Source organism: Salmo trutta, chromosome 40, assembly GCF_901001165.1.
Source record: "Salmo trutta chromosome 40, fSalTru1.1, whole genome shotgun sequence".
NCBI classification, from domain to species: Eukaryota; Metazoa; Chordata; class Actinopteri; order Salmoniformes; family Salmonidae; genus Salmo; species Salmo trutta.
Window position 1 is genome coordinate 7,742,540 of NC_042996.1, and position 27,553 is coordinate 7,770,092.

General features: G+C 43.3%; 2 protein-coding genes across 3 annotated transcripts; both read right to left on the bottom strand.

Moving 5' to 3' along the window:
• Window positions 1-4,103: 4,103 nt before the first annotated feature.
• On the bottom strand, window positions 4,104-6,455 carry LOC115180635 (angiopoietin-4-like). The gene is made up of 7 exons (XM_029742886.1): window positions 6,330-6,455; window positions 5,836-5,913; window positions 5,715-5,742; window positions 5,500-5,591; window positions 5,190-5,307; window positions 4,777-4,965; window positions 4,104-4,538 (listed from the first exon to the last, which is right to left on the bottom strand). The coding sequence occupies exons 2-7, from the start codon at window positions 5,899-5,901 to the stop codon at window positions 4,213-4,215; spliced, it is 819 nt and encodes a 272-aa protein (XP_029598746.1). The 5' UTR covers window positions 5,902-5,913; window positions 6,330-6,455; the 3' UTR covers window positions 4,104-4,212.
• On the bottom strand, window positions 6,456-23,180 carry LOC115180636 (protein adenylyltransferase SelO-1, mitochondrial-like). Of its 2 annotated transcripts, XR_003873121.1 has the most exons (4): window positions 22,961-23,180; window positions 14,617-14,798; window positions 14,089-14,245; window positions 6,456-6,483 (listed from the first exon to the last, which is right to left on the bottom strand). XR_003873121.1 is itself a non-coding variant. In XM_029742887.1 (3 exons), the coding sequence occupies exons 1-2, from the start codon at window positions 14,790-14,792 to the stop codon at window positions 14,101-14,103; spliced, it is 321 nt and encodes a 106-aa protein (XP_029598747.1). In that variant the 5' UTR covers window positions 14,793-14,816; the 3' UTR covers window positions 6,456-6,483; window positions 14,089-14,100. The 2 variants fall into 2 exon arrangements, 1 of the variants encoding a protein (XP_029598747.1); XM_029742887.1 differs by lacking the exon at window positions 22,961-23,180 and having other exon boundaries at window positions 14,617-14,816.
• Between the last annotated feature and the right edge of the window lie 4,373 nt (window positions 23,181-27,553).

Below are 27,553 nucleotides of genomic sequence, written 5' to 3' on the forward strand. Positions count from 1 at the left end.
AAAGTCGTGCTATAAATTCTCAGACAACCCAAAGATTCCTTGATGCCCTTCCAGACTCCCTCTGCCTACCCAAGGACGTCAGAGGACAAGAATCAGTTAACCACCTAACCGAGGAACTCAATTTAACCTTGCGCAATACCCTAGATGCAGTTGCACCCCTAAAAATTAAAAACATCTGTCATAAGAAACTAGCTCCCTGGTATACAGAAAATACACGAGCTCTGAAGCAAGCTTCCAGAAAATTGGAACGGAAATGGCGCCACACTAAACTGGAAGTCTTCCGACTAGCTTGGAAAGACAGTACCGTGCAGTATCGAAGAGCCCTCACTGCTGCACGATCATCCTATTTTTCCAACTTAATTGAGGAAAATAAGAACAATCCGAAATTTCTTTTTGACACTGTCGCAAAGCTAACTAAAAAGCAGCATTCGCAAATGGAGGATGGCTTTCACTTCAGCAGTAATAAATTTATGAACTTCTTTGAGGAAAAGATCAAGATCATTAGAAAGCAAATTACGGACTCCTCTTTAAATCTGGGTATTCCTCCAGGGCTCCATTGTCCTGAGTCTGCACAACTCTGCCAGGACCTAGGATCAAGGGAGATACTAAAGTGTTTTAGTACTATATCTCTTGACATAATGATGAAAATAATCATGGCCTCCAAACCCTCAAGCTGCATACTGGACCCTATTCCAACTAAACTACTGAAAGAGCTGCTTCCTGTGCTTGGCCCTCCTATGTTGAACATAATAAACGGCTCTCTATCCACCGGATGTGTACCAAGCTCACTAAAAGTGGCAGTAATAAAGCCTCTCTTGAAAAAGCCGAATCTTGACCCAGAAATTATAAAAAACTATCGGCCTATATCGAATCTTCCATTCCTCTCAAAAATTTTAGAAAAAGTTGTTGCGCAGCAACTCACTGCCTTCCTGAAGACAAACAATGTATACGAAACGCTTCAGTCTGGTTTTAGACCCCATCATAGCACTGAGACTGCACTTGTGAAGGTGGTAAATGACCTTTTAATGACGTCAGACCGAGGCTCTGCATCTGTCCTCATGCTCCTAGATCTTAGTGCCGCTTTTGATACCATCGATCACCACATTCTTTTGGAGAGATTGGAAACCCAAATTGGTCTACATGGACAAGTTCTGGCCTGGTTTAGATCTTATCTGTCGGAAAGATATCAGTTTGTCTCTGTGAATGGTTCGTCCTCTGACAAATCAATTGTAAATTTCGGTGTTCCTCAAGGTTCCGTTCTAGGACCACTATTGTTTTCACTATATATTTTACCTCTTGGGGATGTCATTCGAAAACATAATGTTAAATTTCACTGCTATGCGGACGACACACAGCTGTACATTTCAATGAAACATGGTGAAGCCCCAAAATTGCCCTCGCTAGAAGCCTGTGTTTCAGACATAAGGAAGTGGATGGCTGCAAATTTTCTACTTTTAAACTCGGACAAAACAGAGATGCTTGTCCTAGGTCCCAAGAAACAAAGAGATCTTCTGTTGAATCTGACAATTAATCTGGATGGTTGTACAGTCGTCTCAAATAAAACTGTGAAGGACCTCGGCGTTACTCTGGACCCTGATCTCTCTTTTGAAGAACATATCAAGACTGCTTCAAGGACAGCTTTTTTCCATCTACGTAACATTGCAAAAATCAGAAACTTTCTGTCCAAAAATGACGCAGAAAAATTAATCCATGCTTTTGTTACTTCTAGGCTCGACTACTGCAATGTTCTACTTTCCGGCTACCCGGATAAAGCACTAAACAAACTTCAGTTAGTGCTAAATACGGCTGCTAGAATCCTGACTAGAACCAAAAAATTTTATCATATTACTCCAGTGCTAGCCTCCCTACACTGGCTTCCTGTTAAGGCAAGGGCTGATTTCAAGGTTTTACTGCTAACCTACAAAGCATTACATGGGCTTGCTCCTACCTATCTTTCCGATTTGGTCCTGCCGTACATACCTACACGTACGCTACGGTCACAAGACGCAGGCCTCCTAATTGTCCCTAGAATTTCTAAGCAAACGGCTGGAGGTAGGGCTTTCTCCTATAGAGCTCCATTTTTATGGAATGGTCTGCCTACCCATGTGAGAGATGCAGACTCAGTCTCAACCTTTAAGTCTTTACTGAAGACTTATCTCTTCAGTAGGTCCTATGATTAAGTATAGTCTGGCCCAGGAGTGTGAAGGTGAACGGAAAGGCTGGAGCAACGAACCGCCCTTGCTGTCTCTGCCTTGTCGGTTCCCCTCTTCCCACTGGGATTCTCTGCCTCTAACCCTTTTACAGGGGCTGAGTCACTGACTTACTGGTGTTCTTCCATGCCGTCCATGGGAGGGGTGCGTCACTTGAGTAGGTTGAGCCACTGACGTGGTCTTCCTGTCTGGGTTGGCGCCCCCCCCCTTGGGTTGTGCCGTGGCGGAGATCTTTGTGGGCTATACTCGGCCTTGTCTTCGGACGGTAAGTTGGTGGTTGTAGATATCCCTCTAGTGGTGTGGGGGCTGTGCTTTGGCAGAGTGGGTGGGGTTATATCCTGCCTGTTTGGCCCTGTCCGGGGGTATCATCGGATGGGGCCACAGTGTCTTCTGATCCCTCCTGTCTCAGCCTCCAGTATTTATGCTGCAGTAGTTTATGTGTCGGGGGGCTAGGGTCAGTCTGTTACATCTGGAGTATTCTCTTGTCTTATCCGGTGTCCTGTGTGAATGTAAATATGCTCTCTCTAATTCTCTCTTTCTCTCTTTCTTTCTTTCTCTCGGAGGACCTGAGCCCTAGGACCATGCCTCAGGACTACCTGGCATGATGACTCCTTGCTGTCCCCAGTCCACCTGGCCATGCTGCTGCTCCAGTTTCAACTGTTCTGCCTGCGGCTACGGAACCCTGACCTGTTCACCGGACGTGCTTGTTGCACCCTCGACAATTACTATGATTATTATTATTTGACCATGCTGGTCATTTACGAACATTTTAACATCTTGACCATGTTCTGTTATAATATCCACCCGGCACAGCCAGAAGAGGACTGGCCACCCCTCATAGCCTGGTTCCTCTCTAGGTTTCTTCCTAGGTTTTTGGCCTTTCTCAGGAGTTTTTCCTAGGGAGTTTTTCCCAGCCACCGTGCTTCTTTCACATGCATTGCTTGCTGTTTGGGGTTTTAGGCTGGGTTTCTGTACAGCACTTTGAGATTTCAGCAGATGTACGAAGGGCTATATAAATAAATTTGATTTGATTTGATTTGATTTGATTTGATTTAGATTTTTGATTTGAATGAGAAACCATGCGTGATTTAATATTCAATAAGTACAACTATTATTTCATCATAAACACAGACCATTGAAAGCATGTATCCTAGCATGTTAACAGTTATGGGCTAAGTGTGTGCTAACAAATTCATGCGATATCAACATTCAGATTATAAATTATGTCAAATTCTGTGATGAAACTGTTCACAAGTTAGATACAGTGGGGGAAAATGTATTTGATCCCCTGCTGATTTTGTATGTTTGCCCACTGATAAAGAAAGGATCAGTCTATAATTTGAATGGTAGGTTTATTTGAACAGTGAGAGACAGAATAACAACAAAAATATCCAGAAAAATGCATGTCAAAAATTTTATAAATTGATTTGCATTTTAATGCCAGGTGCTTCTCAGACCGGTGGTCATAAAGGAAATGAGACATTGGCCTAGGTTTTAGTTTTGTGTTTTATATTCATTTTTATTTCTATAAATTTTTAAATGTTTATTTGAAATTCAGTTTAGTTTCAGTTAGTTTTCAGACCTGATTTAGTAGTTTTTATTTAGTATGAGTTTTATAAAAACATTGCTATTGCGTTTTTATAATGTTTATTTTCAGTTGAAGGTTTAGTGTTAGGGACTTACATTTGTGGATTTTTCCCTGTTAGCTAGTGATAGTGTTGCACAAGCTAGGCCTATCTGAAACATCGCAATCTCCTGGCAGAATTTACTGCCAGATTCAGAAACTTTAAAATCCCATTAGAAAAAGGCTTGAAAATCCCATTAGAGTTTTGCTCAAAAGTATAAATACAACTGAACACAATTCATGATGGTTTTTTATTTTATTTGGTTTTGGAGTCAAAGATAATAGTTTCAGCATAGTTTTAGTTTTTCAAATGGGCTTGTTCAATATTTTATTTCAGTTTACAAAATCGTTTTTTCATGATTAGTTTAAGTTTCAGTTTTAGTTTGCTATAATAATCTTCTCCCACACAGTCTTGATCATCATGCGGCTGGCTCGAGTTGAGTATGGGACTGGTCCTTTCCAGGTCGCCCAGTGGAGGCCAGAGTTCCAGCCGATGTGTTCGCCGGCAGGGTGCCAGTCACCGTTCAAGCTGGCAGAACCGCAGCGGCTGTACCACCACCCTCCTCCATCCAAGAAGCTGCACTTGTCCACGGCGATGTCGCCAAATAAGATGCAGGGTGAGCAGCCGTCATTGTCCTTGTCGGTTGTGCTGAAGCCAAAGCCGTTCTGGTCAATGCTGGCGTATTTCCCACGGATGGCATCACCTACGGAGAGACGGGGAGGGAGGAAGAGAGAGTACATCAGTTCTACTTCAAATTCACTCTTAATTGTATTGACTTCAAAAAGCATACGCCATATTAGAATATCAACAAAGCATACATATCATATGATATAAATGACAGGCGGAGAGGTCCCATTGCTGCCACCAAATGTGAAATAATTGTAATACTGAAGTAAATAATATGACCCCTGTCACCTTGTGCTGTTGGAATGAACTGTTACCTGCGTTGCCCTTGTAGGCTCCAACGTTCAGCTTGTAGCTCTCCTTCTCAGTGCCCAGACGGAAGTTGCTGTACTCAGCGAAGGCAGTGCCCCCTTCAAAGTCCCACAGGTCGACCCGCATAGTCGAACTCCGCCCCCTGCCCCCCTTGGTTAGAACAAACACCTTACTCAGACCCAGCCAGTGGTCCTCTAGGAAACAACAGCAAAGAGAACTGAATTGAGAAGTGAAAAACATTCTTAAAGTAAATGCACTGCATTATGGGGAACCCTCTATGATAATTTGACTAAGAAGTAAACATGAGCGTTATAGACAAAAATGTATTTCAATTTGTCTAACATTGGCTCAGCAAACTACACAGTTCTCAGTATCCATTGCTGGTGGAATATGTGGTGTTAGAGGGACCCTTCCTTACTCTGTAAATGCCCAAAGCCTTGTTCGTATTCAGCCCACGTCTTATTGAAAAGAACCTCTGCCCCAGTGCGCATTTGAAAGACTGTCCAGCCTCCGTCCGCCAGCATCTCACAATACACCTGTATACAATGTAAATATACTTTTGAATCAACAAATTGTTTTGTTGGAACCCTGTGGAATTCCAGTAATTCTGGCAAGCCTGGCGACACCTTCAACATTCTATAGCTAAGCTTTACTTCGCCTGTGTGGCTGTGTAACCAAATGACAACTGTAGATATAGTACCTGGCCTATATATTTAATGTTTCCATACCTTAAAAGGGGATGTGACTCCTGCAGGCTGAATGACATACACTCCACTGGTGGCTCGAGGGGAGAGAGTTTTGATCTGTGTGCAATCTGTCCCTGAAATGAGCAAAACACATGCACATACACAATAACATATTGAAAAGGGCAGGGGTCAGGTTAAGAATGGTTGTCTCTTGTGTTTACAATGTAAGTTAAACAAATAAAAAAACGAACACTTACCTTGAACAACTGAAGGTGTTTTCTGGCCCTGTACAAACCAGCAGATAAGTAATGGTTACTCCCAGGTTTAAAGGAATAACATGTTTCTCTGTTTTTCAGTGCTAACTGACTGTATATTTACCTGAGTCTGGTCAGTGAGGCAGATGAGACAGACCACCAGTCCACAAAAAATGATCCAATTCCACATTTTGTCAAGTTTCTGAGAGAGAGATAAAGCGATTAACATTTGTTAGCTTTTTTCTTTTTATGGGTGGCATTGATATCACATACAGCAATTTTTTACATTTTTAATCCCACCAAAATAATTTTCTCTTTTAAACTGAAAAGGAAATGTCTAACTTATCTAAAATCTTAGCAAACTAGTGGCAAATATCACAACATTATCACAGAGAACATGAAATGTCACCATTCCCTCTCCATTCACAACACAGTGGTCACCATACATGTAACGTTGAAATTCAGTTTGACCAAATAAGGGAAAATGTAACAGTTATAGTATATGCTTTTTGTTATGCTGCCATCATTAGACATTTCACACAGGATAAATATTATGTAAGTTATTATAATCACAATTTTGAAACATGCGTGCGTGTGATTCGTGAAGAGAAAACCTACCTTGTCCCGTGTATTCCTTTACGGTCTATGGTCTACTCCCAGTCAGTTTAAAGGTTATTCAGAGAGGGTTTCCTGTAAGCCTATTTATTTAGGCCAAGGGGGTGGATCTGTAGGTAACCATCCGTACCGCCCTCGTTCCGCCCCTCTTGATCTCCTGGAAAGATCTGTATCATGTATTGCGCATATGTTTCTTTACCTTACTTTACACACAAATTGTTGTGGTCACCCTCCCTTCACATTTCTCACTGTCATTCGTGAATTATACGTTTTCAAGTTTAACCAGTGAAATGTCCATGCAGCATCTGCATGCCATCCTTTTGATCTCAATCAGATTCATGGGAATACGCATTTAGATCTTTTTAGTTATGTACAGCGTGCAAATTTAGAGAAGATGGTGTTAAGAAACTGTAGAATACTAGTGTTTTGTTTCAATCAAAGCACATCTTCTTCCTAGTGGCACGTGTTGTTGAGTTGTTGTTGTACGAGACAAAAATTTGACCATTCATACAATCATCCTAAAATGTACATATTATTTTTTTTTGTCTTACAGTAACATTATACTATGCCTTATTTGGTTATGTTATGTAATATACTATCATTATGTGATCTTGCAGACACTGATTCAGTATGATAGATAGATAGTTAATGTTGTTGCAAAAAACACTCCACCATCATGTGCTTGTGCTAATGTTATTGTGGGCTCTGTGAGCCCTGTTGCTATGCTACTTACAGCCCCCCCGCCCCCCACAGAAAACACTCTTAACAATCCAATATTGGAGTGTAGAGGAAATTACAAACCGCCAGGAATACATCCAGCACAGTCCAATGAGCAAGGAATAAAATAAAGTTTGTGTTTATGTGTTTATCTCTCAAATGTCTTTAATGTATCCTATTCACCCCAAATACAATTGCAAAGTGTTTCAAATGGTATTATTTATGTATCAGGGTTGGGTGGATTTCTTGAAATTTTTTATCAGTTACTGATTACAGATTACATGAAATGAAAAGTAATTAGTAACATAATCCATTGGATTACGCAAAATGAGTAACGTTCTTTTGGTAATCTGATTACTTTTGGACACCTCAGTTTATGGTCTAGACCGATCAGTTCCCTCTCTAACACTGCTCTGTGGATGCTCTTCCCTCAGATTTATCCTCAGTGCCCAACACCGATGTTCTAGAATGGGATGGATCCTCTGTGACTCTGCTCTGCAAAAACTATGACATGAGTAATGCTTGCTGGAGCAGAAATATGTCATTGGTTTCGATGCATTGAACCCAGAGTGGAGATATCAGGACCCAAAACATGTTTTGTCCTGACACACCCTGCCAAACACAGGCTCAGAGGTGACCAGATGGGTAACCCTACGAAGCAGGTTTGAGGTGTTAGCGAGGTAACTCTGCAACTCGGAATAACTGGTCTTACAAAAGTGGCTCACCTTTTAGCCAGGTCAATTTCTATTGCAACATATCCTTCAGAACTAGCCTGCTCTGGGGCAGGCCAACTCACGGCTAACTCCTCTTAAATATATCACATTACACATTTAGTATTGAAAGAATGCAATTTAAACTTCACGCACAGTAACACTTTTGTATGACTTAATACAATGATTTTATAGCTAAGAGAAAGGTGCTTGTGGTTGTGCAGTGATAAGCTCACCAAAGTCGACCATTAACAATAAGTAATACAATAAAGATACTATTTCATACCATAGCTTGCAGAATTTGCAAGATAACTTTTTCTTTAATTTTGATTTCAGTACAAATTAAAATGTGGCACTGACTTGCCCATGGATTTATGTTTTAACATTGTCTCAATGAAGAGTTTGGTGTGTGACCAGCCATGTGCGACATGCAAGCGGAGTTACAAGCCTGCTAGAGGTCGTAGTACAGATTAAGCCTGACCTGGAACATGAAGCTAACTGAAGCTGGTTAGCTTCAGAAAACCCTGGGTAGATGTACAGTATCTTGCTTCATAGAATACAATTCTGAGCGCTGGAGAGGTAGACCTCACCTACTGCTGCATGACCAGAGCTTCTCCAGACCAGCTGACTTACCATCTAAAGATAGTTAATGGCAAGTCGTTTTAAGTCAACGTCCTTCAATTGTGGTCCAGGGAAAGTACTCCCTTTCTAAGTATGTGTTTGCCTCCATTGTTGCTTGTGTCACTGACAGTTGTCACAAAAAGTATTTCATATCAACTCACTGCGATACTAGACGTTTCTCCAACAGTCGCAAATGTCGGATTTTGGAACGTTGAATTATTTGCTTTGTCAAAATAATGACATTAGCTTATCAAAATGATGATTCAATTTCACAATAACCCAGTTTAGCCAACGCTTCAACTTGGTTAAAGTGCGATTGGCACATGTTTTTCTGTTGCTCATTAGAAAAACAAAATTTCAGTCTTGGAGGTGTGTTTCCTGACTGATTCTGCATTTGGTTAATGATTTTTGTCCACCATGAGACACTGTAGCTATTTCACTTCTATTTCACTTCACACTATTTCACTTCCTCAAAATCCCCAGAATGAATCTAAGATAACTCAATAATCTTTAATTATTTTTTGCATTATAACTAAGGTGTTTGGGACAGTTTTTCTCAAGTAAAAAAATTTGCAATGTGTTGTCTTATGTAAACAGAGTCGTAGATGCTGGGCAGTTCTGTCTCACTGTCTATGCTATTGGGTAGAGAGCAATCACCACAGCTGTTCACCCCATGTTAGTGGGCAAATTGACATTTTAAAATTGAAACCCAACGTTAATTTACCTGTTATGACGCCCTGATGTTCCAAACTCCGACTTGACCAAAATTAGAAGTCAATTTTGACACTAGAATAACTGTTTCTGACTCATATTGATGCCACATAGGCCGCTTTTGAAGGGATTTGTTGCTTTTTAAAGGGAGTCACTCTTTAAGGTTAGGGTTTGGTTAAGGGAGAAGTGCATGCGTGTAGCCAGCTAACGTCGCCATGATATCGCATTCATGTGTAATCAGGGAATTTATATTCGCTGTGAAAGTGACAGCTGCTTATGCTTTACTTCAGTATCCTTTCCCATGCTGTTTTGAATAGGCTTTAAGATTAGGCCTCCCTGTGGCTCAGTTGGTAGAGCATGGTGTTTGCAACGCCAGGGTTGTGGGTTTGATTCCCACAGGGCCAGTATGGAGAAGAAAAAAAAAATTATGAATTGAGATGTATGCATTCACTACTGTAAGTTGCTCTGGATAAGAGTGTCTACTAAAATGTAAAAATGTAAATGATTATATAATCAAATTCATTAAAAACACTGTCATTTAAGATATTGTATTGAACAGCAGGGCAGGGATGTGAACCAGGGATTGACATTAAGCGTTGCCCTATTGTCTACGGGAAGTGTACTGAGCAGTCGTACTGGTTGAGCCTACTCTGAGGTTGCCCCATTGGGCAGGTGATTTAAAAAAACAACCAAACTGCAAATAATTCCAGCCTAAAGCTGATCTTTCTCGTTCCTCCCCATTTTTTAGTCGAGCAAGTTAACCTGCTCTGCAAACATTTTTTACTGACAACTAAAATACAAATAATTCCACAACTGATCTTTCTGGTTCCTCTCCTATGTGTAGGTGAAAGGCTTTCAATACTGTATATACCATTTCTGCATGTAAATAGCTCATTTATATTTTCGGGCAAGTGATCATAATCTTCGAGCAACCAAAAAAGATTCCTGACTTGTCTGACAGGCCAACTGCCTTTCAAACCTTCACATCAATCTCTGCAAACACCTTACGCATCACGCCAATCAACCCACATGGTGGGAATTATAACGTGGCTCATATAGCGAGGATTGCTACAATATACACTGAGTATCAAAACATTAGGAACACATGCTTTTTCCTTGACCAAGACCGACCACGTGAATCCAGTTGAAAGCTATGATGCCTTTTTGATGGCACCTGTTAAATCCACTTCAATCAGTGTAGATGAAGGGAAGGAGACAGGTTAAATAAGGATTTTTAAGCCTTGAGACATGGATTGTGCACAGTATGTGTGCCATTCAGAGGGTGAATGTGTAACACAAAATATTTAAGGGCCTTTGAACGTGGTATGGTAGTACGTGCGAGGCGCACTAGTTTCAGTGTGTCAGGATCTGTAACACTGCTGGGTTTTTCACACTCAACAGTTTCCCGTGTGTATCAACAATGGTCCACCACTCAAAGGACATCCAGTCAACTTGACACAACTGTGAGAAGCATTGGAGTCAACATGGGCCAGAATCCCTGTGGAACGCTTTCGACACTTTGTAGAGTCCATGCCCTGACGAATGGAGGCATGTTCTGAGGGCAAAAGGGGGTGCAACTCAATATTAGGAAGGTGTTCTCAATATTTTGTACACTCAGTATATATAGGTTTTTATCAATCACTTTGGCACGTTTTTCAAATATAAGAGGTATATTTACAAAACTTGAATTTCACTTTTAATGCCCGTGTTTTATGTTCAAAATCTTTGATGAGCACTCTTTGGTGTTGAACACATCTTCCACCACAGAGTCATTAACACAAAATAATTGTTTTTGTTTGTGTGAAATACCATAGTTTAGTCACAAGATGCAGACCTCCTTATTGTTCCTAGAATTTCTAAGCAAACAGCTGGAGTCAGGCTTTCTCCTATAGAGCTCCTCTTTTATGGAATGGTCTGCCGATCTATGTGAGAGACGCAGACTCTGTCTCAAACTTTAAGGCTTTACTGAAGACTTAAAGGTTACTGAAAACTTACTGAATACTTATCTCTTCAGGTAGTCCTATTATTGAGCATAGTCTGGCCGAGAGGTGCAAAGGTGAACGGCAATAAGGCACTGGAGTGATGAACCAGCCTTGCTGTCTCTGCCTGGCTGGCTCCCCACTGGGATTCTCTGCCTCTGACCCTATTACGGGGGATAACTCACTGGCTCCTCTGCTCGTATGGTGGGGGAGATATTTTGTGAGCTATACTTGGCCATGTCGCAGGGTAGTAAGTTAGTGGTCTGTTGATATCCCTTGTGGGGTCTGTGCTTTGGATAAATGGGTGGGATTATATCCTGCCTGATTGGCACTGTCCAGGGGTAACTTTGGACGGGGCCACAGTGTCCCCCAACCCACTCTGTCTCAGTCTCCAGTATCTATGCTACCCTATGTGGCGGTGGGCTCGGGTCAGTCTGTCCTATCTGCTGTACTGTGTGATCTTAGGCATACTCCCTCATATTCTCCTCTCTCTCTCTTTATGTCCCCCCTCCCCATCCCAGAGAACCTGAGCCCCAGGACCATGCCTCAGGACTACCTGGCCTGATGACTCCTGTCTGTCCCTGTCCCCAGTCCACCTAGTAGTGCTGCCAATCTAGTTCTAGTGTCTCTACCTTCAGCTATGGAACCCTGACCTGTTTTACCAGATGTGTTACCTTGTCCCGGACCTGCTGTTGCAACCCTCTCTCTCTCTCACTCTCCCTTTCTCTCTTGGACCTGCTGTCTGGACCTCTGAATGCTCGGCTATGAAAAGCCAACTGACATTTACTCCTGTGGTGTTGAACTGTTGCACCCTCTAACCATTCCGCTTTGCGTTGTGCCTAAGAGCAGCCCTTAGCTGTGGTATATTGACCATTATAAACTGGGTGGTTCAAGCCCTGAATTCTGATTGGTATATTAGACCGTATACCAAGGGTATGACAAAACATTTATTTTTAGTGCTCTAATTACGTTGGTAACCAGTTTTTAATACCAATAAGGCACCTCACGGGTCAGAGGAGTGGAGACACTGGCTGGAGGGTGCCAAGGAACCTTTCGTCATGCTCACCGACCATTGGAACCTGGAGTACTTACGGACAGCGAGGAGACTGAATCTACGCCAAGCCAGGTGGGCACTTTTCTTCACCAGGTTCGACTTCACGCTGACCTATCGCCCAGGTTCCAAGAACATCAAGGACGATGCCCTGTCCTGTATCTACGATTCTGGAGAGGGTCCTGTCCAGAGTGCACCTATAATCCCATCTTCCCGAGTCGTAGGCCCAGTGGCCTGGGACACAGAGAGGGAGCCCACAACTCTGAACTGTCCTCCTGAGCGCATCTATGTTCCCACAGGGATAAGGGATCGACTGCTGACCTAGGCACACACAGCTGTTGTCGCTGGACATCCAGGTATTTCTCACACTATCCACTCCATCGCTGAGAAGTGCTGGTGGCCCACCTTGGCGCAGGATGTAACTCGTTATGTCAACTCCTGTTCCATGTGCCCAAACCAAGTCCCCCTGGATGGACTAGCAGGGAAGCTCCTGCCGCTTCCCATGCCTCAGCGACCCTAGTCTAATCTATCTATTGACTTTGTAACCGATCTCCCCTCTGACTGTTTCAGCACCATTCTGGTGGTAGTGGATAGATTTTCTAAGTCATGTTGTTTAATCCCCCTTCCTGGTCTCCCCACTGCTCTCCAGGTCACTGAGGCACTCTTCCAGCAGGTCTTCCGGCATTATGGCCTTCCAGAGGACATTGTCTCCGACTGTGGCCCCCAATTCACATCACGAGTATGGAGGGCCTTCATGGAGAAGCTCAGGGTCACGGTCAGCCTCACTTTCTGGGTACCGGCCTCAGTCCAAAAGATATCTGCAGCATAAACTAAGGAGGCAGATGCTGACTAACCAAAGAAGCAATCCAAAAGTAATCAGATTTGTCATGTCCTGACCAGTAATAGGGGTTATTTGTTATTGTAGTGTGGTCAGGACGTGGCAGGGGGTATTTGTTTTATGTGGTTCGGGCTGGTGGTGTTAGTGGTAGGGTGTTTGATTTATTATTCTGGGTTTTGGGCACTGTTCTATGTTAATGTATTTCAATGTTCAGTCTAATCATTTGTATTTCTATGTTTAGTTAATTGGGGTTGGACTCTCAATTGGAGGCAGGTGTTTTCTCGTTGCCTCTGATTGAGGGTCCTATAAATAGGTATGTGTTTGTTAGTATTTTGTGGGAGATTGTTCTTGTTTAGCTGTGTGTGTGTGTGTGTGTGTGTGTGTGTGTGTGTGTGTGTGTGTGTGTGTGTGTGTGTGCGTGCGTGCGTGCGTGCGTGCGTGCGTGCGTGCGCGCACGCCTGACAAGACTGTCAATTTCGTTTGTGTTTTTGTATACGTGTTTATCTTGTGTTTTCCTTCTTCACCAAATAAAAAGAAGATGAGTGTACATTTTCCCGCTGCGTCTTGGTCTCAACCCTACGACACCCGTGACAGATTACGTTACTCATTTCAAGTAATCCAATGGATTACATTACTAATGATTTATTGTTATGTAATTTGTAATCAGTTACTGATTACATTTTTCAATTAATCAGTCCAACCATGGATATACAGTACAGTGAGCTCCAAAAGTGTTGGGACAGTGACACGTGTTGTTGTTTTGGCTCTGTACTCCAGCACTATGGATTTGGCTATGGGATTAAAGTGCAGACTGTCAGCTTTAATTTGAGGGTATTTTCATCCATATTGGGTGACCATTTAGAAATTTCAGCACTTTTTGTACATAGTCCCTCTATTTTAGTGGGCCAAAAGTATTGGAACAAATTCACTTAAGTGTATTAAAGTAGTCAAAAGTTTAATATTTGGTCCCATATTCCGAGCACGGAATATTCCTAGCAATGTGTCACTGTCCCAATACATTTGGAGCTCACTGTATACTGTAATATCACTACAAACAGAAAGTGCAACAAAAAAATATTCACCATGTGTTGATAGCTACAGTGTATAAAGTAGATACAACATGTCAATTCAATACCTCTGAGAAGTCTCAATTTTCGGCAGACTGTATTGCATTCTGGGCAATGTAGTTGCGGAGCACCACGGGTGGGTTGGTGCTGTCCATCACACGGATCCTCTCTTCCTCTATTGTACACACCTCCCTCGCTCCATCACACTCCTTCACCAACCACTTCCTGGGTCATCGAACACACAGGGGGGATGATGTAAACCATGATTACAGCGTGAAACAGAAGAGGCTGGTGAGGGGAGGACAGCTCATAATAATTAATAGAATGGAGAGAATGGAATTGTATTAAACACAGAGAAAACAGGTGTTTGAAGTGTTTAAGATCATTCCATTTATTCTGTTCCAGCCATTACTATGAGCCCGTCCTCCCAATTTAAAATGCCACCAGCCACCACTGGCGTGCAACAATACCAAGAAAGTATGGATCAATTCATATATGCTTTGGTTTTAGGAAGCATGCTAATTCTTTCATCAATAACCAAGTAAGTGGCTTTGATTGAATAGGATCCTTGATCCGGCATCTCCAAACTAACCAACCTGTACTGACTGATCCAGAGCAGCCAATTCTCTCTCTGCTTTGCCTTCAGCTCGTCCTGATTGGTGCTTAGCAGCTCCTTCAGCCTGCCCATCTTCTCCAGCTGATGGGCCACCTCTGGTCGGTCTGCCACCAGGCCAAACATAGCTGGGTTGGTCTGGGCCATAGAGAGGACCATATCCAGCTGATTGTGTGCATAGAGGGAGTCAAGAGATAGGTAAAAACTGAGACTAAGGGGCTAGATTGAAAACATTAGCTAGGAGAATGGGCAATATAGTGCTAGTTAGCTAATTACTTGGGGATAACAATATGAATATGAATACATACACTGAGGTGCTATATCTGACATACTTACATTAGCATGTGTAGCTAATATTGCTAGCGACCTACTTAACCAGACAGATAATAAAAAATGTATAGCAACCTTCAACAAGTCCTTCTGCACTAAAACAGCTTTAACTTACAGATTCTCCTTGTATGATTTTTATCCAAATCGCTGATTGCACATCAAGGGAAGAAAATGAAGGATGATATTAGGAACCACAACATCTTGCAAACGTGATTAGGAACATCCCAACAAGCAAACATTTCTTATAACATTTGTTAGGTAAACCTACTGTATAGCCCAGCCATTTGGGGTTAACCTACTGTATAGCCCAGTCATTTGGGGTTAACCTACTGTATAGCCCAGTCATTTGTTAGGTTAACCTACTGTATAGCCCAGTCATTTGGGGTTAACCTACTGTATAGCCCAGTCATTTGTTAGGTTAACCTACTGTATAGCCCAGTCATTTGGGGTTAACCTACTGTATAGCCCAGTCATTTGGGGTTAACCTACTGTATAGCCCAGTCATTTGGGGTTAACCTACTGTATAGCCCAGTCATTTCGGGTTAACCTACTGTATAGCCCAGTCATTTGGGGTTAACCTACTGTATAGCTCAGTCATTTGGGGTTAACCTACTGTATAGCCCAGTCATTTGTTAGGTTAACCTACTGTATAGCCCAGTCATTTGGGGTTAACCTACTGTATAGCCCAGTCATTTGGGGTTAACCTACTGTATAGCCCAGTCATTTGTTAGGTTAACCTACTGTATAGCCCAGTCATTTGGGGTTTGCCTACTGTATAGCCCAGTCATTTGTTAGGTTAACCTACTGTATAGCCCAGTCATTTGGGGTTAACCTACTGTATAGCCCAGTCATTTGGGGTTAACCTACTGTATAGCCCAGTCATTTGGGGTTAACCTACTGTATAGCCCAGTCATTTGGGGTTAACCTACTGTATAGCCCAGTCATTTGGGGTTAACCTACTGTTTAGCCCAGTCATTTGTTAGGTTAACCTACTGCATAGCCCAGTCATTTGGGGTTAACCTACTGTATAGCCCAGTCATTTGGGGTTAACCTACTGTATAGCCCAGTCATTTGTTAGGTTAACCTACTGTATAGCCCAGTCATTTGGGGTTAACCTACTGTATAGCCCAGTCATTTGGGGTTAACCTACTGTATAGCCCAGTCATTTGTTTGGTTAACCTACTGTATAGCCCAGTCATTTGGGGTTTGCCTACTGTATAGCCCAGTCATTTGTTAGGTTAACCTACTGTATAGCCCAGTCATTTGTTAGGTTAACCTACTGTATAGCCCAGTCATTTGGGGTTTGCCTACTGTGACGCCCAGTCATATGGGGTTTGCCTACTGCATAACCCAGTCATTGGGGGTTTGCCTACTGTATAGCCCAGTCATTTGGGATTAACCTACTGTATAGCCCAGTCATTTGGGGTTAACCTACTGTATAGCCCAGTCATTTGTTAGGTTAACCTACTGTATAGCCCAGTCATTTGTTAGGTTAACCTACTGTATAGCCCAGTCATTGGGGGTTTGCCTACTGTATAGCCCAGTCATTTGGGGTTAACCTACTGTATAGCCCAGTCATTTGTTAGGTTAACCTACTGTATAGCCCAGTCATTTGGGGTTTGCCTACTGCATAACCCAGTCATTGGGGGTTTGCCTACTGTATAGCCCAGTCATTTGGGGTTAACCTACTGTATAGCCCAGTCATTTGTTAGGTTAACCTACTGTATAGCCCAGTCATTTGTTAGGTTAACCTACTGTATAGCCCAGTCATTTGGGGTTAACCTACTGTATAGCCCAGTCATTTGGGGTTTGCCTACTGTATAGCCCAGTCATTTGTTAGGTTAACCTACTGTATAGCCCAGTCATTTGTTAGGTTAAACTACTGTATAGCCCAGTCATTTGTTAGGTTAACCTACTGTATAGCCCAGTCATTTGTTAGGTTAAACTACTGTATAGCCCAGTCATTTGTTAGGTTAACCTACTGTATAGCCCAGTCATTTGGGGTTTGCCTACTGTATAGCCCAGTCATTTGGGTTATCCTACTGTATAGCCAAGTCATTTGGGAGAATGGGCAATATAATGCTAGTTAGCTAATTACTTGGGGATAACAATATGATTATGAATACATACACTGAGGTGCTATATCTGACATACTTACATTAGCATGTGTAGCTAATATTGCTAGCGACCTACTTAACCAGACAGATAATAAAAAATGTATAGCAACCTTCAACAAGTCCTTCTGCAGTAAAACAGCTTTAACTTACAGATTCTCCTTGTATGATTTTTATCCAAATCGCTGATTGCACATCAAGGGAACAAAATGAAGGATGATATTAGGAACCACAACATCTTGCAAACGTGATTAGGAACATCCCAACAAGCAAATATTTCTTCCAACATTTGTTAGGTAAACCTACTGTATAGCCCAGCCATTTGCGGTTTGCCTGCTGTATAGCCCAGTCATTTGTTAGGTTAACCTACTGTATAGCCCAGTCATTTGGGGTTAACCTACTGTATAGCCCAGTCATTTCGGGTTAACCTACTGTATAGCCCAGTCATTTGTTAGGTTAACCTACTGTATAGCCCAGTCATTTGTTAGGTTAACCTACTGTATAGCCCAGTCATTTGGGGTTAACCTACTGTATAGCCCAGTCATTTGTTAGGTTAACCTACTGTATAGCCCAGTCATTTGGGGTTAACCTACTGTATAGCCCAGCCATTTGGGGTTAACCTACTGTATAGCCCAGTCATTTGTTAGGTTAACCTACTGTATAGCCCAGTCATTTGGGGTTAATCTACTGTATAGCCCAGTCATTTGTTAGGTTAACCTACTGTATAGCCCAGTCATTTGTTAGGTTAACCTACTGTATAGCCCAGTCATTTGGGGTGAGTCTACTGTATAGCCCAGTCATTTGTTAGGTTAACCTACTGTATAGCCCAGTCATTTGGGGTTAACCTACTGTATAGCCCAGTCATTTGTTAGGTTAACCTACTGTATAGCCCAGTCATTTGTTAGGTTAACCTACTGTATAGCCCAGTCATTTGGGGTTAACCTACTGTATAGCCCAGTCATTTGGGGTTAACCTACTGTATAGCCCAGTCATTTGTTAGGTTAACCTACTGTATAGGCCAGTCATTTGTTAGGTTAACCTACTGTATAGCCCAGTCATTTGGGTTATCCTACTGTATAGCCCAGTCATTTTGGGTTAATCTACTGTATAGCCCAGTCATTTGGGGTTAACCTACTGTATAGCCCAGTCATTTGGGGTTAACCTACTGTATAGCCCAGTCATTTGTTATGTTAACCTACTGTATAGCCCAGTCATTTGGGGTTAACCTACTCTATAGCCCAGTCATTTGGGGTTAACCTACTGTATAGCCCAGTCATTTGTTAGGTTAACCTACTGTATAGCCCAGTCATTTGGGGTTTGCCTACTGTGACGCCCAGTCATATGGGGTTTGCCTACTGCATAACCCAGTCATTGGGGGTTTGCCTACTGTATAGCCCAGTCATTTGGGGTTAACCTACTGTATAGCCCAGTCATTTGTTAGGTTAACCTACTGTATAGCCCAGTCATTTGTTAGGTTAACCTACTGTATAGCCCAGTCATTTGGGGTTAATCTACTGTATAGCCCAGTCATTTGGGGTTAACCTACTGTATAGCCCAGTCATTTGGGGTTAACCTACTGTATAGCCCAGTCATTTGTTATGTTAACCTACTGTATAGCCCAGTCATTTGGGGTTAACCTACTCTATAGCCCAGTCATTTGGGGTTAACCTACTGTATAGCCCAGTCATTTGTTAGGTTAACCTACTGTATAGCCCAGTCATTTGGGGTTTGCCTACTGTGACGCCCAGTCATATGGGGTTTGCCTACTGTATAGCCCAGTCATTTGGGGTTAACCTACTGTATAGCCCAGTCATTTGGGGTTTACCTACTGTATAGCCCAGTCATTTGTTAGGTTAACCTACTGTATAGCCCAGTCATTTGGGGTGAACCTACTGTATAGCCCAGTCATATGGGGTTTTCCTACTGTATAGCCCAGTCATTTGGGGTTAACCTACTGTATAGCCCAGTCATTTGGGGTTTGCCTACTGTATAGCCCAGTCATTTGGGTTAATCTACTGTATAGCCCTGTCATTTGGGGTTAACCTACTGTATAGCCCAGTCATTTGTTAGGTTAAGCTACTGTATAGCCCAGTCATTTGGGGTTAACCTACTGTATAGCCCAGTCATTTGGGGTTTTCCTACTGTATAGCCCAGTCATTTGGGGTTAACCTACTGTATAGCCCAGTCATTTGGGGTTTGCCTACTGTATAGCCCAGTCATTTGGGTTAATCTACTGTATAGCCCTGTCATTTGGGGTTAACCTACTGTATAGCCCAGTCATTTGTTAGGTTAAGCTACTGTATAGCCCAGTCATTTGGGGTTCACCTACTGTATAGCCCAGTCATTTGTTAGGTTAACCTACTGTATAGCCCAGTCATTTGGGGTTTGCCTACTGTGACGCCCAGTCATATGGGGTTTGCCTACTGCATAACCCAGTCATTGGGGGTTTGCCTACTGTATAGCCCAGTCATTTGGGGTTAACCTACTGTATAGCCCAGTCATTTGGGGTTTGCCTACTGTATAACCCAGTCATTTGTTAGGTTAACCTACTGTATAGCCTAGTCATTTGGGTGAACCTACTGTATAGCCCAGTCATTTGTTAGGTTAACCTACTGTATAGCCCAGTCATTTGGGGTAAACCTACTGTATAGCCCAGTCATATGGGGTTTTCCTACTGTATAGCCCAGTCATTTGGGGTAACCTACTGTATAGCCCAGTCATTTGGGGTTTGCCTACTGTATAGCCCAGTCATTTGGGTTATACTACTGTATAGCCCGGTCATTTGGGGTTAACCTACTGTATAGCCCAGTCATTTGTTAGGTTAACCTACTGTATAGCCCAGTCATTTGGGGTTAACCTACTGTATAGCCCAGTCATTTGTTAGGTTAACCTACTGTATAGCCCAGTCATTTGTGGTTCGCCTACTGTATAGCCCAGTCATTGGGGGTTTGCCTGCTGTATAGCCCAGTCATTTGGGGTTAACCTACTGTATAGCCCAGTCATTTGTTAGGTTAACCTACTGCATAGCCCAGTCATTTGTTAGGTTAACCTACTGCATAGCCCAGTCATTTGTTAGGTTAACCTACTGCATAGCCCAGTCATTTGTTAGGTTAACCTACTGTATAGCCCAGTCATTTGGGGTTTGCTTACTGCATAACCCAGTCATTGGGGGTTTGCCTACTGTATAGCCCAGTCATTGGGGTTAACCTACTGTATAGCCCAGTCATTTGTTAGGTTAACCTACTGTATAGGCCAGTCATTTGTTAGGTTAACCTACTGTATAGCCCAGTCATTTGGGTTATCCTACTGTATAGCCCAGTCATTTTGGGTTAATCTACTGAATAGCCCAGTCATTTGGGGTTAACCTACTGTATAGCCCAGTCATTTGGGGTTAACCTACTGTATAGCCCAGTCATTTGTTATGTTAACCTACTGTATAGCCCAGTCATTTGGGGTTAACCTACTCTATAGCCCAGTCATTTGGGGTTTGCCTACTGTATAGCCCAGTCATTTGGGTTATACTACTGTATAGCCCGGTCATTTGGGGTTAACCTACTGTATAGCCCAGTCATTTGTTAGGTTAACCTACTGTATAGCCCAGTCATTTGGGGTTAACCTACTGTATAGCCCAGTCATTTGTTAGGTTAACCTACTGTATAGCCCAGTCATTTGTGGTTCGCCTACTGTATAGCCCAGTCATTGGGGGTTTGCCTGCTGTATAGCCTAGTCATTTGGGGTTAACCTACTGTATAGCCCAGTCATTTGTTAGGTTAACCTACTGCATAGCCCAGTCATTTGTTAGGTTAACCTACTGCATAGCCCAGTCATTTGTTAGGTTAACCTACTGCATAGCCCAGTCATTTGTTAGGTTAACCTACTGTATAGCCCAGTCATTTGTTAGGTTAAGCTACTGTATAGCCCAGTCATTTGGGGTTAACCTACTGTATAGCCCAGTCATTTGTTAGGTTAACCTACTGTATAGCCCAGTCATTTGGGGTTTGCCTACTGTGACGCCCAGTCATATGGGGTTTGCCTACTGCATAACCCAGTCATTGGGGGTTTGCCTACTGTATAGCCCAGTCATTTGGGGTTAACCTACTGTATAGCCCAGTCATTTGGGGTTTGCCTACTGTATAACCCAGTCATTTGTTAGGTTAACCTACTGTATAGCCCAGTCATTTGGGTGAACCTACTGTATAGCCCAGTCATTTGTTAGGTTAACCTACTGTATAGCCCAGTCATTTGGGGTAAACCTACTGTATAGCCCAGTCATATGGGGTTTTCCTACTGTATAGCCCAGTCATTTGGGGTTAACCTACTGTATAGCCCAGTCATTTGGGGTTTGCCTACTGTATAGCCCAGTCATTTGGGTTATCCTACTCTATAGCCCAGTCATTTGGGGTTAACCTACTGTATAGCCCAGTCATTTGTTAGGTTAACCTACTGTATAGCCCAGTCATTTGGGGTTAACCTACTGTATAGCCCAGTCATTTGTTAGGTTAACCTACTGTATAGCCCAGTCATTTGTGGTTCGCCTACTGTATAGCCCAGTCATTGGGGGTTTGCCTGCTGTATAGCCCAGTCATTTGGGGTTAACCTACTGTATAGCCCAGTCATTTGTTAGGTTAACCTACTGCATAGCCCAGTCACTTGTTAGGTTAACCTACTGCATAGCCCAGTCATTTGTTAGTCTAACCTACTGCATAGCCCAGTCATTTGTTAGGTTAACCTACTATATAGCCCAGTCATTTGGGGTTTGCTTACTGCATAACCCAGTCATTGGGGGTTTGCCTACTGTATAGCCCAGTCATTGGGGTTAACCTACTGTATAGCCCAGTCATTTTTTAGGTTAACCTACTGTATAGCCCAGTCATTTGGGGTTAACTGAGGACACAAGGGGGCGCCACAGAGCAGGTCTACAAATGAATGTAATTTTGTCACTGTGTGTACTTTAAGGTGAAATGTATTCACCCTGTATAGTTTATGTACAGTGCTAGAGAATCTTTTTTGAATATTAGCAATGTCCATCTGGTACCGTTGTTCATATTGATAATAAGTAACAATCTCATATTTATCATGAGTAGAAATACAAAGGGTAGTACAGTTGTCGTATAGTGTTACAGGCACCTCACGTTGAATCGGACGTTTCAGTGTAGGCCACACCTCTTTGAAAAATGCTGTGTTCCTCTCTTTGCGGTTGCCATGGCTTCGTTGGATGTCAAGGTAAAAGGTGTCGATGACTTAGTCCACTAGCTGAGCCCGAATGTCGTGGCGGCCTGGACTGGGACCGTCGGCCTGAAAACTCATCCCGAGACTGAAAGATCTCAAAGGACCCGAACCTGCACAAGCAAGTCAGCATTCAGTACCAAAAGCAGAGTTCATGGCCAGTCAGCTAGTCAGCCAGTCAGTCAGCTAGTCCTTCAGTCAGTCAGCCAGCCATCCAGTCAGTCAGCTAGTCAGGTAGTCAGCCGGTCAGCCAGTTCAGCCAGTCAGCCAGCCAGTCAGTCAGCCAGTCAGTCAGCTAGTCAGGTAGTCAGCCAGTCAGCCAGCCAGTCCAGCCAGTCAGCCAGTCAGTCAGCCGGTCAGCTACATCCCGATGCTGTTAAATTAATGATTTTCCTTGTTTTCTTTCACCTATGACCCTGGTACCCACATACAGTAAGAAAGCTATCACAGTAATATTATATGGCCTAATCATCATATTCAATGGCTTCCTCTCTCTACCACTGAGAACTTGACAAGGGAGAGAAATATTGTATAAATCCATCCATTCCATTCACCTTCCTACTGTGGTCATCATGAAGGAAAGGAGACAAGGAAAGGAGGCCATTGATACATATATTGTAATTGAGAGGAAGAGGGGAACCACCAATAACCGTTCACCTAATGAAGGAGGGGCGATGCGCAGGTCCACCGAACACCTCTCCGAGCGGCGCCGGCCATTGTTGAGGGGGTCTCTGTTGACATAGAGTTCCGATGCCACCAGAGAGGCGGCACGGGTGGTGGGGATGCCCAGAGCGACCATGGCCTCGCTGCACAGGAACTCCCGGATGCTGGAACGAAGGAAAGTTTTTTCAGCGCGACGTTGTTGAAAGGTAGGCGCTTGAGAGATGAGGATGCAGAGCCCTCCGAGTCCATGCCGACAGTGACCACTGTAGTGGTCAACAGAGGTTGGGTCGGCCAGTTAGTCATGCCCGGCACAAAACAAGTGCTCTATAATCCACTCATAGATTTAGCCTATGGCAACACTCACACTGACTGGATCATGGTGCAAAACATTGAGTGAGTTTACTAGTGCACTATTCAAAACCAGCCTACATAGAAAGTCTTTAAAGTCTCAATTTGACACACTTGAAGGTTGTCATTATGGTCATGTGACATCCCTCTAGTCTATTTGCCTTGGTTAAACCAGATTGGGAATGTTATTTGCCCGATGGAGTGGGCTACAATGCTCAAAGAAAGTATTGTTCTACAGAGGGCTTTCAAAGTGTGTGTGTGTGTGTGTGTGTGTGTGTGTGTGTGTGTGTGTGTGTGTGTGTGTGTGTGTGTGTGTGTGTGTGTGTGTGTGTGTGTGTGTGTAAGTAAGGTATGCCTGGCTATGTGTGTGTGTAGCTCAGTGTGTGTTGCGTTGTGTATGTTTGTGTAGCTATGTGTGTGGGTGTGTAGCTATGTGTGCGTGGTTTGTAATGTAACCTTTTTAATTGCCAATAATATAGACCAGGGCACATTATTGCTTCCTTGTGCAGGAGATCTTATCACCCTTGTCTTGGGTTGAAATGAGATGTCATACAGGTACCCATAATTCAACCCTGTGACTGTGTCTGGCCAGAGAGGCCCAGGCAGAATCGACCATTCCCTAGGCAGAAGATTTAACACCACTTCCAGCACGGATCCTGGTCATAAAATAAACCCAGCTAGCATCCAAGGCTTTTAAAATGCAGATGGAAGTGCTGTGCCTGCCAATCTGTGAAGCTGGAAATAAAATTGGCAGTTTATATCTTTAAAGAGGAAGAACTGAGGGAAGGACTCCCTAGATTCGTTTTTGGGCAAAATGGTGGGATATGACTATGGAATTTTAATCATAAAGACTTAGTTTGAAAAATACAGTATAGGCATTTGGCACAACTGGCCACTATCATGCATATTCCCATAGCTTAAATGTGTACAACAGCAAGTCATATACTGTATGCCGTCACAAAATACATGAAGGATATACACTACAGATGGTTTATAAAGAGTTGCAGAAACATCAACACACAATCTGTTTTCAAAGATTCACTCACTAGATAATTTTGTCTTTGGAGTGTAGTTCATTACGGTAAGGAACTCACCCTCGTACTTTCCTTTGAGTATTTGAGTGAAATTTACTTTCCGGTGAATGTATTTTTATATACACGAGTTGTGTTTATCAGATTATGGCCACATCAACATGAGTAGTACAGTTGTGTCATGTGTTTGTGTCAAGGACAACCGACTGTGAAGTACACCCATTCTCTGTCACGTGGTATGGCACAGATCTTTTGTTCATCAGTCATGAGGTAATGTCTGTGTGTCGGGTTCACCATCACCGATACGCATTAGAATAGATGTTACACATTATAAACTGGGTGGTTTGAGTCCTGAATGCTAATTGGCTGACAGCCATGGTATATCAGACCGTATACCACAGGTATGACAAAACATGTATTTTTACTGCTCTAATTACGTTGGTAACCAGTTTGTAATAGCAATAAGGCACCTCATGGGTTTTGTGATATATGGCCAATATACCTCCGTGTTGCGTTGTGCATTAAGAACAGCCCTTAGCCTTGGTATATTGGCCATATACCACACCCCCTCGGGCATTATTGCTTAATTATAATACCTGGAACACAACACACACACAATTACAAGAGAAAGAGAATCAAAATGCACAGTGAGTATTGGAGGGTGAGGTGATTGTGAGATCACATTAGGGAGTGTATTGATCCATTGGGCTGTACACAAGACAAATTAGGAGGCGGGTGTTGAAACAACCTATAATGGGAATAGATGTCTATTACAAATGATTAGGGGAAACAAGACATTTTGAAGACAGTTCCCCCGCCTACAAAATCCCTTTTCAATTCCTGGTTGTATAGATGGTTATTTTTTGTATGATAGACTTCCATAGGTCTGAGTTACTTGACCGTGAAATGATCCTCTCGTTGATTTATTTCAATGCCATTGATTATAATTAGCAATCATATTTAATATAAAATCAATGTCAATTGCCGTTTTTATTGCAGTTCGATGAACAACAATGCACCTTGTGAGGAATTGCGATAGTTGTACAAAAGGAATCACTGAGTTAATGATGATTTTTCAGGCTGTCCTGTACTGCTTCATGCTTATGTGACAGCCCAACCAATGCACTATATCCGTGTCATGCCAATGCTTTGGGACCACTACAGAATTGGTGTGTAGTTGAATTTATGTATGCGCTAAATATAACAAAGTCTTATTGTCACAGTAACTTAGCAAACCGAGACCAGAAAAGGATGATACATTCCCATCATAATACTCCAAATGGAGGTAAATGATCACATGTATCTGGTCTTTTCAAAAGAGTAACCTGACTATTTATGTTGGGAGTGTATGGCCCATGAGTATGTATCTAAAAATATAACTGCACAAACACTTAATAAAAATGTTTACGTTGAACTAGACCTAGGGTGTGTCTGCTGTAGCAATTTGGACATTAGACATCTTCCATAATGGTCAACTGACTGTCAAATATTGATATACAAGACAAATATCACCAAACTGAAAATGGTATAGTCAGTACACTCTTAGAAAAAAAGTCATACCTAAAAGGGTTCTTCGGCTGTCCCTATAGGAGAACACTTGGAAGAACCCTTTTTGGTTCCATGTAGAACCCCGTTCCACAGAGAGTTCTACATGGAACCCAAAAGGGTTCTGCCTTGAACCAAAAAGGATGTTACTATGGGGACAGCCGAAGAACCCTTTTGGAACCCCTTTTTCTAAGAGTGTATGGTCAAGTCTGATCATAACAATCATACGGTTCAAATATAACAGTAAATGTTACATTTCTCTGACGGATTATTTACAAGAAACAACCAAATTAGTTGGTATGACTTGCCAAAATAGCACAGAATAAAATAACACTTTGTTTCACTACACATCTTCGCACATGTAAATGTTCAGTCTTCACATTTCTTAAAGGGGCATGTTCATAAGCAGCAAGCAGTATATTTACAGTCATGTCAATGGTCGCTCTTCACAATTGTCCGTGTATATACAGTAAATATCTCAGGATTGTTGGTCGGAGAAACAGATGGTGAGTGGATATGAAAAGGAGCAGCTAACCTCGTTGTTGGGTTAAAGTAGTGACACTACACTGTCAGAGACAGAGTAAAATTATATTTCCTATATATTCCTCTTCAACACACAATCCGAAATTTGAAATTAGAGGCATTGTACAGTCCAAATGGTAATACTTTCCGATGGGTGGATCCCTAGTCAAGGTCCAGGGTTGCCCACTCTCTTTATTAGTGTGCGACTGGTCGGTGGGGTCTTGGTTGCAGGCGGTTAGCTAGTAGACAGGCCAGGGCGATGCCGCCTATCTGGGTGAAGGCTAGCCCCAGCACGGTGGCAGCAATGTGGAAGACGTTGTCATTGACGAAACTGAACACCTTCCTGAAACATCCGTGGGGATGTATCCCAGCAGCCGCCACCCCTTCGCTACCCACTGCTGGCAGGGGTCGGTTCCTGCAGCCCTTGCGTTGGACGCAGCAGCTCTCAGGTAGAGACACAGAGGAGCCGTTGCACATGGGCGAGAATGCTGCGTCCTGATTGGCCCAGTCAGAGGTCAGCCAATCGCGCCAGCCCTCGGCCCCGCAGCACTCTAGCCCCCGCTGCAGGCTATCCAGAGCATTGGAGCGGCCCTCGTCTTCGCCATAGCCCGCCACTGCCTGCTGCAGTCCACTACGGAACCCTAGGGCGATGTCCTCGCGGTAAAACAGGCCTGAGAGGCCGGCGGCTAGCCCTGCCATAAGTGCCGCCAACTGTATGAAGCCGTATGCCCGCAGCACGAAGGGTAGGTTGGCGGCCACTCCCAGACAGCCCAGGAAGCCCCAGGCCGTGACGGTGGCCCCAGTAGCCAGAAGGATGAGTGGGGCGTTGGGGTAGCGGTTGGCTGACAGCAGCATGTAGTCAGCCAGCGATACCTGGGCCCACACGCCCAGGGTGAAGATGGCCAGACCGGACGCCCAAAAGAGGCAGCTGAAGGCCAGCAGGGCCAGGCGCAGCAGGGGCATGACGCCCACTGGCCGGCAGCAGGGCAGGGGTCCACCCACGCGGGGAGCTGGGGGCGCCATGGAGGCCTCGGAGCATAGGGATATTGAGAGATGCTGTTGCAGCTTCTCCTGGTGCTCCTGGTGTTGCTTCTCCTGGAAGGGCGAGAGCATGTACCCGGGGAGTGCCGAGTGCCGCCGA

Coding starts and splice junctions, on each gene's coding strand:
- LOC115180636 (XM_029742887.1), bottom strand. CDS start 14,792: ATGGTCCTCTCTATGGCCCAGACCAACCCAGCTATGTTTGGCCTGGTG. Junction 14,246..14,616: donor CTCTGGATCAGTCAGTACAG/GTTGGTTAGTTT, acceptor TCGATGACCCAG/GAAGTGGTTGGTGAAGGAGT.
- LOC115180635 (XM_029742886.1), bottom strand. CDS start 5,901: ATGTGGAATTGGATCATTTTTTGTGGACTGGTGGTCTGTCTCATCTGC. Junction 5,308..5,499: donor GAGTCACATCCCCTTTTAAG/GTATGGAAACAT, acceptor CATTGTATACAG/GTGTATTGTGAGATGCTGGC. Junction 4,966..5,189: donor AGGCTTTGGGCATTTACAGA/GTAAGGAAGGGT, acceptor GTTGTTTCCTAG/AGGACCACTGGCTGGGTCTG.